Here is a 14,607-nt window from a genome sequence, read left to right on the forward strand (position 1 = left end):
GAAGTCAATCTGGCAATCGATAAATGTGGGTGAGGAGCAGCGTGCAGCCTGCCAGCGAGGGATTAGAAGCGATCCCCCTACACTGTACACTCTCCAGCTGGCTCTTACACAGGGTATTAGTTTCTAGCGCTATCCTCAGATAGCAGTTAGCGTTAGCCTGGGAAAGTTTTTTTTACTATGGCACACTCGTGGTCTCCCTGTTAAAATGGAAATCAGAACAGGCTGTCAAATGCTGGCGCTGGTCAGGGATTTGGGGGAAGGGGGAACAAGCTGCCTGTTTTTCATTTATTTGTTTGTTTTAAGTAGCGCACTGTACATGAGGACTGTTTTATTTAGTTTTTTAGGAGAAAGAAAGGAAAACTTTGCTCAGTTGAAAGAGGTGGTACTAAAGGGGTAAGAGTTTGGATGTTTAAGTGACGTTTACAGTATACCTAAAGCTTTTTCTACAAGTGGAGGCTGGATGGATTTTTAGGGTACACTGGTACAGAACCATGGTGCTTTGCATTACATATCAGATGCACTTCATACATGACTAAATGACCTCCTTTGTGTTTTGCACGGAGATCTTTTAGCCCATTAATGTAATCTTAATACTTAAAGGTTGGAAAACAGACCTCAAACAGTGGCGACGAATGAAGAAGCCGGCAGCCAGCGATGACGTCACTTTCAAGGTGCACACTCTATTTCCTGCTGTTAATCTGGTAGTTTAAGGACGCGCTGCCTCTAAAATGTAGTTTAAAAAGTCTAGTACATTGTAGAGGTGGCATGTTCTTAAATTACCAGGTTAACAACAGGAAACAGAGTGTGCACCTTGAAAGTGACATCAACCTGTCAGTATTAGCACTCTGTGGGGGAATACACCTCCGGTGTATTCCTGTGTTGTTATCTGTTGTCAGGGTTATGATCATCGCTCATATGTACCCAACCCCTCACTAGTATCTTAAACTAGTGTATGTAACTGTCCTTATTAGAACTCTTGAACTAACAAACAACACTGCTTCAAGAACCTGCTGTGACGCCTACTTACCTGCTGTAATTCCTGTGAGCTACAGATTAGACCAATCTAATCCGTTATCCAGCTGATCTGAGTTTGGGACCCTGCATCCAGTACCGATACTCTGCTCGCTACCTGCAGCTCTGGCCAGTGGGATAGGCCAGGAGGAACCATCCACAGCAACCTTGATCTGAAGGCAAGAGGTCATGTGTACCAGTCAGGTGCCCAGCAAGGGGTACACTAGCAGCGAGAGTTTTCCAGAAGGACGCGGTTCTAGGTGCCAGGGAAGGACCCTAGTGGCGGTAGCAGCAAAAACGCATTTGGGATAAAGAAAAGGGGACAGTGGCAAGGCAAGCCCAGCTGGTCCCCAGCAACACACAAACAGGGTGACATAGGAGGTCCATCCTGTCACAGTTGTATTTGGCCATTACCTATTCCAAATAAAATATGATGAGATGCCTCAAGAATCAGATTATATTCCCACGTGTTTGGTGCACAAACTGAATTCACACTGAACAGTAAGCTAAAAGGGTGCACAGTCATAGCTGTCACAGTAGGCACACACTAAGCATTGCAGAACAACACGGTAAAAGGTGACAAGTGAAGTAGACCTGTCTCAGCAGGTGGACCATGACAGCCTCATAGAAGGATCTCAGAGCCGCTATTGTAGTGGTGAAAGGTAGTCTTTTTATCAGGTCACCAGCCATGCAAAAGCATTCATTTTACCAAGCTATTAACTAACTACTTCTCCCAAGCACTGATTCCCCATCCCTGGTTTCAGTCGACATAGCTGCTCGAGTTCCTGGAAAATACCTAATCTCAGAAACTGCTCTAGCGGAGAATTATACGTTTTTACATTATGTTTCAACATTAAACTGATTACACTAAACTGTGATAAATACCAAGTGTATATATTGTTCATGTAGCAAACATATACAAAAATATGTCTTAAATTAATATAAATACCATTCATGAAAGGAGTATGCAGAAATAAAAATTCTAATGGCACAACAGAGAAAAAATAAGAATATTCCTTATAAATCAGAAACACGGCAATTAAACCTAGCAATAGTAGAGCTCAATCATAGTGTACGCAATGAACAATATTTTATCTTCAAAGAAATGTTTCCATGGCAACCAAACCGCTGAGCAATGTGTTGCAATGTAAAAGGAATGGCCACCTTCTGGATTAGTGTAACCGACATAATTTTGTTTACAGAACGAAAAACTTGATAAAGAAATTCTTGTAACAATCTCTGCTGAACTGAACAGAGACTAGAACATTTGTTACATGTTTAGTGTTAATAGCTGAAATAGGTGAAATAGTTGTAATGATTATGTGATAAGAAGGACTTGAAGAAGAGGTACTGAATCACTAAAGGAAAACAAACCTAAATATGAAGAAGAAATGTAATCTTTCAGAAATAAATTTCGGGGTCCCTGCCTCATTGAAGTCTAAATTCCCTAACATACATACACACACACAAAGACCGAGAGTGACTAAGGTTAATTTAATAAGAGCCAATTAACACCTACCAGTATGTTTTCAGTGAGAGAGGAAACCGGAGCACCCGGAGGAAACCTACGCAAACACGGGGAGAACATACAAACTCCACATAGGCAAGGCCATGGTCGAGAATTGAACCCATGACCCCAGCGCTGTGAGGCAGAGTCGCTAACTACTAAGCGACCGATATGTGCCCCAGGAGCTTGTATGTAGCAAATGCACTCAGTCTAAGCATTGCCTGTGTTCCTCTCTTAGTAAACCGACTTTCCCGAAACTCAGTCATGTAGCAGCTTTCTTATTCCTCAATAATTTATGAAATCAGGGCCTGATCAACCACTAGGCTGACCAGGCTGCAGCCTGGGGCGCTGGGTCCCGGGGGGGGGGGCGCTGCCCTGTGGGTATTTTTTTTTTTAAAAAAAAATTATTTTTTTTTTTTCTTCATTCATTTTTTTTTTCGGGGTGGGGGAGGGGGGGGTCGCCGCGGGGGGGTGGAGGGCTCGACAATCAAAAGCAATGGTGGTCAGTGGTTAGCAACACACAGCCAATCGCCAGGCTGCCTGTTGCTGTGCAGCAGACAGGAAGCAGGACGTCTTCACTTCCTATCTGCTGATCTGAGGAGAGGAGCAACGCTGGCACAACTACAGGTAATTGAAGGGGGGAACTGCCCTGCATATCTATAGGGAGGGGGGGGGGAACTGCCCTGCATATCTATAGGGAGGGGAGGGAACTGCCCTGCATATCTATAGGGAGGGGGGGGGGAACTGCCCTGCATATCTATAGGGAGGGGGGGGGGGGACTGCCCTGCATATCAATAGGGAGGGGGGGGGAACTGCCCTGCATATCTATAGGGAGGGGGGGGGAACTGCCCTGCATATCTATAGGGAGGGGGGGGGAAACTGCCCTGCATATCTATAGGGAGGGGGGGGAACTGCCCTGCATATCTATAGGGAGAGGGGGGGAACTTCCCTGCATATCTATAGAGAGGGGGGGGAACTACCCTGCATATCTATAGGGAGGGGGGGGACTACCCTGCATATCTATAGGGAGGGAGAGGGGGGACTGTCATGCATATGTATAGGGAGGGAGAGGGGGACTGTCATACAAATCTATAGGGTGGGCTCCATGAAAATCTATAGGGAGGGAGAGAGGTTGATATGTATGAAGGAGGGCAGAGGAGGGGGGCTGATATATGTGACTGGGGGAGTTTTGATGTGACGGGGGGGATAGCTAGCTAGCAGAGTGGAGGTAAGGAAAATAGCTGCAAGGGGGATGGATGCAGGATGGGAGGTAAAGAAAATGGCTGCAGCAGGGGTTAAGGAAAATGGCTGTGGGGGGGGGGGTTGTGGTTAAGGAAAATGGCTGCAGGGGGTATTTAAAAAATACAGCAGCTTTGGGGGGCAGAATCTCATGATTGTGTGGTGGTCACATGGGTGGTCTCAGCAATCACTAGAATACTAAATATTAGTGAGATGGGGCTGGTAGAGGTTTGTATTTGATTGACAACAAATATTCAGATATTGCTTATATATGCCTGTCCAATGGGGTACTTTTAGCTCGCCATAATGGAGTGTTTTGTTTTAACTAAAGGGCCTAATCATTCAGGGTTTGCATTATAATACATTTTTGCATTTTCAAAACAGGATGCCAACTTTCCAGAAGCCAGCGAGAGGATAACAAAGTTGCAAGAGAGAAGAGCAAGAACAGGTAAGAGACAATGGCACAATCTGTCTAAATTTGAATGCTGGAGAATACACCTGAACATTCATATTCAGGAGTGTTCCTATACACCTATATATTCGGAGGAGGGGGGGGCGCTGCGGCCGTATTAGCCTAGGGCTAGAACCCTTAATCAGGCCCTGTATGAAATAACCTAATAAAATACTTATTTTAAACAGTTTTTAAACATATTGATGTATATTGAGCACGGATTCCTTGCATGCATTCAGGAATACAAAGGGACACTCATTGAAGGTCTAGCTGTATACCACACCCCTATTGGGCAGACAAATAATACTTAATCGTATGTCTGAAAATCTCTATGTACATATCTGAAAAACTTCCGTTCATTTATACATAAGAGGCTCACATTTGCCATCCTGTATCGTGCACCCTGAATCAGATGCTCAGTTGCACATGGTAGATCTGCCTGCCTTAATATACCAATTTTCCTGTAAGTTTTTACAGTGCTACCATATTGTACCAGCACTCCAAGATTACACCATTGCTTCATTGATGGCTGCTTTATTATTGGCGGCTGATAATGCTGCTGCCTCACAATAGCCAAACTCACTTTCCCAACCAGCAGCTACAATTGTTATTCCGCTACCTTATGTATCAAGTGCTCCCGACCTCATTTAGATTGTAAACTCATTTGGGCAGGGCCATAGTTACCATCCGTTTCATGTCATTGTACATAATTAGTTTATGTCATGATACCCTCAATGTACAGCGCTGCAAAGTATGTCAGTGCTTTAGAAATAAATGATTATAATAATAATAATAATAATAATAATAATAATAATAATAATAATACCACACGGTGCCCCAGGAATATACCAGCTTTGTAACACAGGAGTATAACATATTTCTGCCCCAGCATAATTCCAGTGTTGTTCTCTATAATCATGATAGCATTGTGCTTGTACTCAAGGATAATACCAGCACTGTGTTCAAACCCCCATGAAATAGTGACTGCTGGATGTCTGTGTTGCTGTCTGGTCCTCAGAGATGATTTGCACAATGCATCTTTCAGGACAGTACACCTCATTTTACCTGCTTGTATCCTCAGCCTGACGTGGAAGCCACAAGAAATTACGCTTGTTTGGAATTATGAAAACAAGAAATATATGTTGACACAGTGAACCTATTGGGAGAAAGACACTCTCTAATAAATTATTCATTAATAAGCTTTCTAGAATATACTACTTTAGATTTGATTTTCTAGGTAATCGGGACTAGTCCCTTTATTGCTATTAGCATTCTTTATTCATATAGCAGCAACATATTCCACAGCACTAATCAATGAGAGAATGTTTAATCATTCAAAATAGTTTCTATCCCTGTGGAACTTACAATATAATTTCCCTATCACTGGTACACAAAACAAACCACACTATGGCCAATGAACCTGTTCTATTACACTATAAACAGCTACCAACTATTCCAGAGCAGCAAGTATGTGACATAACAGTTTTGATAAACAGCTGGATCCCACGTTCAGTGGACTTCATCCTTGAAATGAGGGTACAATGTATGCAATGACAAAGCCAGGGGCGGATCTAGACTTTATGTTTAGGGGGGGCGATTTTGCATAATCACGCCCCCTCCTTTGCTCTGATTGGCTGGCCCGCGTTAACCCCGCCTTCCGCCCGCGATTGGCCCCGCCCCTCCCGTTGTGGTCGCCAGCTGCGACCATTCTGATTGGCTGGCCCACATTTAGCCCCCCCCCCCCGCGTGCTTAGCCCCGCCCCTTCCGTTTTAATCGGCGGCTGGGACCTAGCTTTTTGCTGCTAAGGGGGGCGAATGCCCTGATCGCCCCCCCCCTGGATCCACCACTGGACAAAGCAATAACATAACAATCTTTCCTTTCAATGTGTTTTAGAATAGAGCACATTTTCAATAACTTCAATACATAACTGACAGTGTGGAACTTTGCAGCAATGTGTATTAAGCAGGCCTAGTACAGGAACATCAAACCATGCCATGCAACAAATCACTGTTACACTGCGCTGTACATACCTTATTGTTGGGTTCTGTGGTTGCCCCTTGAAGCAGGTCACACAGAAATGATAGGTCGGGCAAGTGATGTTTGTCAGGAATATCATGTTCCTTCCATTCCTATAAAGGAAAAAGGAAAAATTAGTTTACAGAACTATTATTTTTCATTTACATGAAGAAAATGTGTTTTAATATATGGCTGTTGAGTACACACTGAAATATTTTCCTGTCTATAAACAAAACAAAGCTGCTCAAACTCATGTTTATCATCCTAGGAACTTTAGTTACGGTTTCCTGACAGCATCATCATCATCACCATTTATTTATATAGCGCCACTGATTCCGCAACTGCAATGGTAAATTCTGGGTCATATTGGTCTGTATTATGGGAATTTAAGTACAAAGGAACTTGTGTGTACAAATTTTAAAATGAATATCGAGGCTTGGAGGGGAGCGTCATGTGCAGTGGGTTTGGGTCCGTGTTCTTCTCCTCTTCTAAAGCACTAGGTCACCCCCTCCTCCCTTTCCCTAAATACACCCCAGCATTGTGTGCACACCAGCGGCACAATGTCCAGCATTCCTGGCAGTCAGTGCAAAAGTCCTAACTGGTGGGATGGAGGGACAATCATCATCATCATCACCGTTTATTTATATAGCTCCACCAATTCCGCAGCGCTGTAGAGAGAACTCACTCACATCAGTCCCTGCCCCATTGGAGCTTACACTCTAAATCCCCTAACACACACACAGACCGAGAGAGACTAAGGGCAATTTAATAGCAGCCAATTAACCTACCAGTATGTTTTTGGAGTGTAGAAGGAAACCGGAGCACCCGGAGAAAACCCACGCAAACACGGGGAGAACATACAAACTCCTCACAGATAAGGCCATGGTCAGGAATTGAACTCATGGCCCCAGTGCTGTGAGGCAGAAGTGCTAACCACTTACCCACCGTGCTGCCCCTAGAATCGTGACTGTCACAACTAAATCGGGACAGTTGGAAGGTATATGGATGCAGTAGCCTTCAATGTTTACAGGAAGAGGAAAATAATTTCCCCGATACAATCATAATGTTATCGTAAATATCCTTAGATGTAATAAGAAAATAATAAGTATCTATTTTTTGCCAGCCAATAATTATTTTACACTTTGTGGTTTAATAATAATAATAACAAGAAAAAATGCAGAAGATGAAATGTGCATACACTTGTACCAATTCATTTAGCAAACTACATGCCTGACTGGTTAGCACAGAGATATAATTATCTGCTGCCACTACGATGGTTCATGATCCAAAAACAGCTTAGCAGAGGATGTTCCGTCAGACAGACTACCTAATCTATACTGTCCTGCTGGTGAACCTGCCCGGGCTGCACTCCTGGGGCCTCTTACTTTCACTGCTCATTTGTACTTCTAACAAGTCTGTTTTTAGCATCCTAAAAATGTGCAGATGAATAATTCTATCATCATAGTAAGTTATAAACATATGAGAAAACTGGAGTTCAAGTGAAATCCTTATTGGCCAATTAAGCTAGGGTGGATTGTGAGAGTTCAAGATGTTTCACTGCCAGGAAAGCTATATAAAGACTGAATCCATCTACTGCTACTACCATGAATCTGAAAGTCTCACAAGTAATAAGACATTTTAGGGTAAAGTGTAGCGAAGAAACTGATTAATCTAATAGCTGGGTAATGCATCTCAATCTTCTATGCATTTCACAGTTGCAGACTATCCCTGACTTTCAGATCAGCCCTTAAATTTCTACCATGAAATATCCCTATTTTCCAGTATTGACCAAATGCACTGAAAAAAATCCTTTTTACCTGCCTCTTAGATGCAAGTACTAACATACATTCTCATTTTCTGTGCTTTATATATTTTGATATCTATTAAATAGGAGTATGTAAAATACAAAAACATGATCAAATTGAGGCTACATGACATGGGATGTAGTGCTCCATACAGATAGTATCACACGGCAGGCGTAAAAACACATTTCTAGCACGGGATTTCCATCCCACACCGCCAGAGTGTGAGTTTAACCCGCATGCAAGAGGCATGGCTATAATCGTAGCCAGTCCTAGGCAACTCTACAACTTCTTCCCATTCACTTTAAATACACAACCAATGATACTGTCAGGTGCACCCAGCCCCAATTAACAAGCAAAGGCATGTGAAACAAGTCATATCGCCCAACTGTTCCTGTAGGCTGGGCAGTCACCCAAAATCAGTACTGCCCCACAAAAATCAGGACAATTGCCTGCTCTGCTCTCTACTACCTGTTCTTGCTTTCGATACCTGCTGCTACTTGTATCTTAAGCTCAGTTGCTGCTTGTCTGGATCCTGGAATGTTGGGTCTCTGGAGAAAGGATAAGTACATGAAATATGGAAGCCTTAGCAATGAGTGAAACCTCTAGGCCTCCCTCTCTCCCCTCAAACTGCCCTGGCGATAAATCAATAGAACACACATTTAATAATTAGTCCTCCCTCCCTCCAACCAGCCCCGACATTAAATTAATAGCATTTGCATTTAATAAATAAATTTATTTGCATCCAAACAGCCCCACTATTAAATAATAATTATTCCTATTTAATAAATAGCCTACCCTTTCCCCAAACTCAGTCTCACAATCAATTAATAGCCCCCAAACCACACCAACATTAAATAGTGCCCTCAACCCACCGCACCCCACTACCATGACCCACCCCACTATTGAATGAAATAAAGCAAACAAATAAAGTAATATGTCCCATCCACTATTAAATGATTAGCATCCACCTTCACCTTTAATTTAATAGCCCAACCCTCACCCACGTTACATTAGTAGCACCCCACCACCACCACCACCACCTAGTTCCATCGGATACTGTACATTTCAGAGGCAGACTCTTCTGTTTGCCTCTTTTGCTTCCTGCCCACATGGGACTGAGAACAAGTCAGGTGGTGCGTGCACCTGGTGTTCCATGCAGTTAGTGGAGGATGGAGGGGTGGGCACATATAATGGGGAAGGCAGATCTGTGGAAGAACCTGACTAATAAGTGAGACAAGACAATCATATGCAAATTATGTGAGCTATACTGTTACAAGTATTATACAATAATAATCAGCATATTATGTTCATTGATCAAAACAAATATCATCTTTGAATACATTATATTTTTAACCAGTTTGAAAATACGTTCTTTGATTTGTTCTGTTAATATGAAAGGTTGCTTTCCCTGGCAACTTGTTACAAACCCATTTGTCAAAGGATTTCTTGACATGTTGACTTTCCATGTACAACAGTACACCCTGCTGTAAATGTGCCTGTTATCTAACAATAATCCGATTATCTGATCCTGCTGTCTTGTGTCTATTACCACGGCCATCATTCATCAGTGTTTTCTAGCTACCTTTATAGTATGAAGGGATTATCAAATCAGAAATGATTGCTTTGTAATGTAAACTGCAACAATGGTTTTCTTGTCAATCACAGCCTTCAGTCTGCTGTCCATACTTTATTCTGAGTTACTGTACAGTATCTTTCTACCACCGTGCAGACACGCTCTATGATATCTAATAAACCAGGGTAATTCATCAAAGTCAGACACTGGGATACATTGCTCAGATATTATACTTTCCTAACAGGGTAATCACTAGGAACGCATCTTCCTGAATCATGTGTCTAGAAAAAAATTAAACTTAAAATATAAGGTCAAATATGAAAATGTATCTTTTAATATTTACAAATAATTCTGTAATGTCTATATCAAATTAAATATAGTTTGTATGTTGTATGGCATGCTGTTGTGGTGTATCTAGTTTTGAATAAACAATGGCATAGTGGTTAGTACTTCTGCCTCTCAGCACTGTGGTCATGAGTTTGATTCCCGACCATGGCTTTATCTGTGTAGAGTTTGTATGTTCTCCCCGTGGTTGCATGGTTTTCACCGGGTGCTCCAGTTTCCTCCCATACTCCAAAAACATATTAGTAGGTTAATTGACTGCTGTTAAATTGACTTTAGTCTCTCTCAGTGTGTGTGTGTGTGTGTGTGTGTGTGTGTGTGTGTGTGTGTGTATGTTAGGGAATTTAAACTGTAAGCTCCAATGGGGCAGGGACTGATGAGAGTGCGTTCTCTGTACAGCGCTGCAGAATTAGTGGCGCTATATAAACAGCTGATGATGATGATACCTTAGAAAAGCTCTGCAATATGCCCTCAGGCTATCCACTGTCCTACTGTATTACTTATTTGACTTTAGTGTAATAAGAAAAGTGCTAAATCAGCAAATTGTCTCTAGGTGAACGGATAGTATATCAGCTTTTCATTAAACCGCCTTTTGCTTAAATCCCTTGGTTAGACACAAGTGATTTCAGATTTGGTAATAGAGTGAGACATGAGAATGTATGACAGGAAGGGGCTCCCGTGGTCAGCAACTGATCAGATCTGGAGACCATTAACTCTACAAAATAACATGAAATGTGGAAAATATTTGCTTTTAAGTTCTTAGTGACCACATTTATGGTATGTTAGGAAAAAAAGGGAAGTGGAAAAATATGAAAAAAGAATATAGTATGGAAGTATTGACATAGAAGTGGAAGAATGAGATGCTTTCTTTGTCAGACGACTGGAGAATATTTCTCTGCAGGTAAATTATGCATTATGGAAGCAGTAGGAGACTCAGTCTCCGCAGAGTTCTGAGTCATTACACTGTAGGATTACCACTTGGTATTAATTTCATCCTCGTATAAAATTTCAAGGGTATTAACCGTGTCACTCTGGTGCTAATGAAGCTTGGTGTACACTCAGCTTTGTTACAATTGTAGAAATAGTGTCCCAAGATTTCAAACAGACAAAGAGAGACACACACAGGGTCACTGTAAACGAGGGCACTTTTCAAATGTTCTAAAGCAGTAAACTTGCAAGAATGCAAAAGTACACAGAATGCTAGCCATGAAAATACTGAATTGAGGACTTGGTAAATAGTTAAAAGGTGAAATATGACTATTAGATTAGCAGGTTGAATGTATATACTTCATCTCTTATAGATGTATGTTTGACACTACAATCAGTTTATTTCAGTTTCACAGGAGCCTCACATGTCACATGCTGGGCATCCACGGGCCAATAATGTTACTACTTACTTTCCAATTTGGCCACACATGAGTAACCCAACTGGATAACATCATACTTGCCAACTCCCGGAAACTTGCTTCACCTCTGGGCTGCATAGTGGCCAGTTAGCACATTCAGGCACACAGGCCAATATTCATCATTTTCCCTTTGCAGTTACGTTTCTGCCTGATAAATGATCTGATTGATTTTTGAATTGTGTTTTGTGCCACATACACACATACTGGACCAACTGGCTGATATTGCCAGCTATAAAGCAGCATATGTGGCCAGCTTTAGTTGACAATTACTTATCAAACAAGTGGGCAGGTCACTGATACCCATCTAATCAGCACACTCTCCTGATTTACTGTGTCATGCTTTGAACACTTAAATCATCTGATTGACTACCCACTTCACGTCTGATTACATGCGAAGCTCTAGGAGATGCACAACACAAACTCTGGCCTTCTCTCTCTCATATACAGTCAGGCCAAAAGTTTTGAGAATGACACAAATATTGGTTTTCACAAAGTTTGCTGCTTCAGTGTTTTTTGACCTTTTTGTCAGATGTTGCTATGGTATACTGAAGTAAGATTACAAGCATTTCATAAGTGTCAAAGGCTTTTATTGACAATTACATTAACTTTATTCAAATAGTCAATATTTGCAGTGTTGACCCTTCTTTTTGAAGACCTCTGCAATTCGCCCTGGCATGCTGTCAATCAACTTCTGGGCCACATACAGACTGATGGACGCCCATTCTTGCCTAATCAATGCTTGGAGTTTGTCAGATTTTGTGGGTTTTTGTTTGTGCACCCGCCTCTTGAGGATTGATCACAAGTTCTCAATGGGATTAAGGTCTGGGGAATTTCCTGGCCACGGACCCAAAATTTCGATGTTTTCATCCCCGAGCCACTTAGTTACCAATATTGCCTTATCATGCTGGAAAAGGCATTGTTCGTCAACAAACTGTTCTTGGATGGTTGGGAGAAGTTGCTCTTGGAGGATGTTTTGGTACCATTCTTTATTCATGGCTGTGTTCTGTGTTCTCAGGATGCTTTACTGTTGGCATGACACAGGACTGATGGTAGCACTCACCTTTCCTTCTCCGAACAAGCGTTTTAACAGATGCCCCAATCAATCTGAAAGGGGATTCATCAGAGAAAATAACTTTATCCCAGTCGACAGCAGTCCAATCCCTGTACCTTTTGCAGAATATCAGTCTGTCCCTGATGTTTTTCCTGGAGTGGCTTCTTTGCTGAAATTCTTGACACCAGGCCATCCTCCAAGAGTCTTTGCCTCACTGTGTGTACAGATGCAGTCACATCTGCCTGCTGCCATTCCTGAGCAATCTCTGCACTGGTGGTGCCTCGATCCCGTAGCTGAATCAATTTTAAGAGACGGTCCTGGCGCTTGCTTGACGTTCTTGGGCGCCCTGAAGCCTTCTTCACAACTACTGAACCTCTCTCCTTGAAGTTCTTGATGATCCAATAAATGGTTGATTTTGGTGCAATCTTATTAGCAGCAATATCCTAGCCTGTCAACCCCTTTTTGTGCAAAGCAATGATTACTGCACATGTTTCCTTGCAGGTAACCATGGTTAACAGAGAAAGAACAATTATTTTAAGCACCACCCTCCTTTTAAAGCTTCCACTCTGTTTTTCTAAATCAATCAGCATGACAGAGTGATCTCCAGCCTTGTGCTTGTCAACACTCTCACTTGTGTTAATGAGAGAATCAATGACCTGATGTCAGCTAGTCCTTTTGTGGCAGGGCTGAAATGCAGTGGGAATGTTGTTTTTGGGATAAAGTTCATTGTCATGGCAAAGGGGGACTTTGAAATTAATTGCAGTTCATCTGATCTCTCTTCATGACATTCTGGAGTATTTGCAAATTGGCATCATAAAAACTGAGGCAGCAGACTTTGTGAAAAATAATATTTGTGTCATTCTAATAACTTTTGGCCATGACTATATATACCTCTCCTTGCTAAGTATTCATTAACTGCTTCACTTAGCAGCTAATAGGGTGTTAGTATGGATTTGTAAAGAAAACTCACAAGTGGACTTTCTATCATGTTCACTATTTTGTTATATCCTATTAAACAAGAAAAGGACAGACAACTTTAATTCATGGATGACATTTCTATCTTAATTTGGATCTTTTTGCAAGAATTACTGTACTTGTATAAGTGAGAACATTTATAATATCTAGTGCAAAACAATGGCAAAATATATTGATGCCACAAAAGTTATGTCACTACTAAATTCAGGCAAAACCAGTCACAACTAGTTATTTATAAAAGGAAAAATAGAGGGACAAGCATTGCTAATGGTATATCTTCCCTTTTTGTGACATCATGCACCTATCTCTGAACAACTGTAAGCCACTAAGATGGGAGCAGCTGGGCAGATTGGGATGCACAGCTCTATTACGGGCTACAAGCCATCAAATAGTTGCGTAAAGCATCTACATGTAGGCGTGTCCACAAAATGGAACAAGAGCTTGCACTTGTATATGTCTACAGTGGCTAATTTCAAAATTGTAATTCTTATTTTTATGAACTGTACCATGTACTTTAAGGTTTTCTACTTGCATTAATAGCTGAAGAGCAGGAACAAACATCATGTTGTCTGTTATTAGATCAGCAACAACTGAACTTAATATAATGTATTTTAGCATGTAAAACAGTGTTGGGCAACATGACATACTTGATATACTTCCAACCTTGAAAAAGGGCCATACATCACACGTAATTTCAAGAAGGATAAAACAGCCCTAAAACGACCTCAGCACCCCCCACCCCCATATCACCCCCATATCACTCATCCTTGAAATGCCCCCACATGCCTCTCACTTCAACATTCTACCACATGCCCTCAGACCTCCACTTGACACAAAATGCCCCCACATGCCCTTCAACCTCCACATGTCCTTAGATCCCACATGTACTCCAAAACTCCACTCACATGCCCCTCAGACCTCCTCACATGCTACTCAGATCTCCCCACATGCCCCTCAGACGTGATTTTACTGCACAGTTCACAAACAATATAGTTAAATTCAGTTAAAGTCAAAATACCTGATGACTATATATATATATATATATATATATAAAATGTAAGGAGGATGAGAATGTGAGGGGCATTGTAGGGAAAGGCATAGTGCTATATATTACAGAAAACCTCTAGGGCAAGGGCAGCCGTTTATAATTTCTGCACTGGGTCCATCTACAGTGTTGGTCTGCCAGAAAAGTAAATCGCCTGTTTAGTTAGTGGCATTTCTTACTTTAAT

General features: G+C 41.7%; 1 protein-coding gene across 2 annotated transcripts in view; it reads right to left on the bottom strand.

Moving 5' to 3' along the window:
* Window positions 1-14,607, bottom strand: part of ARHGEF25 (Rho guanine nucleotide exchange factor 25) — a 253,296-nt gene that overhangs the window by 47,600 nt on the left and 191,089 nt on the right. For both annotated transcript variants that reach the window (XM_075199351.1, XM_075199352.1), the window contains one exon: window positions 6,240-6,338. In XM_075199351.1, the coding sequence (XP_075055452.1) occupies window positions 6,240-6,338 (99 nt within the window). The remainder of the gene's footprint in view (window positions 1-6,239; window positions 6,339-14,607) is intronic.

Source organism: Mixophyes fleayi, chromosome 2 (genome assembly GCF_038048845.1).
Source record: "Mixophyes fleayi isolate aMixFle1 chromosome 2, aMixFle1.hap1, whole genome shotgun sequence".
NCBI classification, from domain to species: domain Eukaryota; kingdom Metazoa; phylum Chordata; class Amphibia; order Anura; family Limnodynastidae; genus Mixophyes; species Mixophyes fleayi.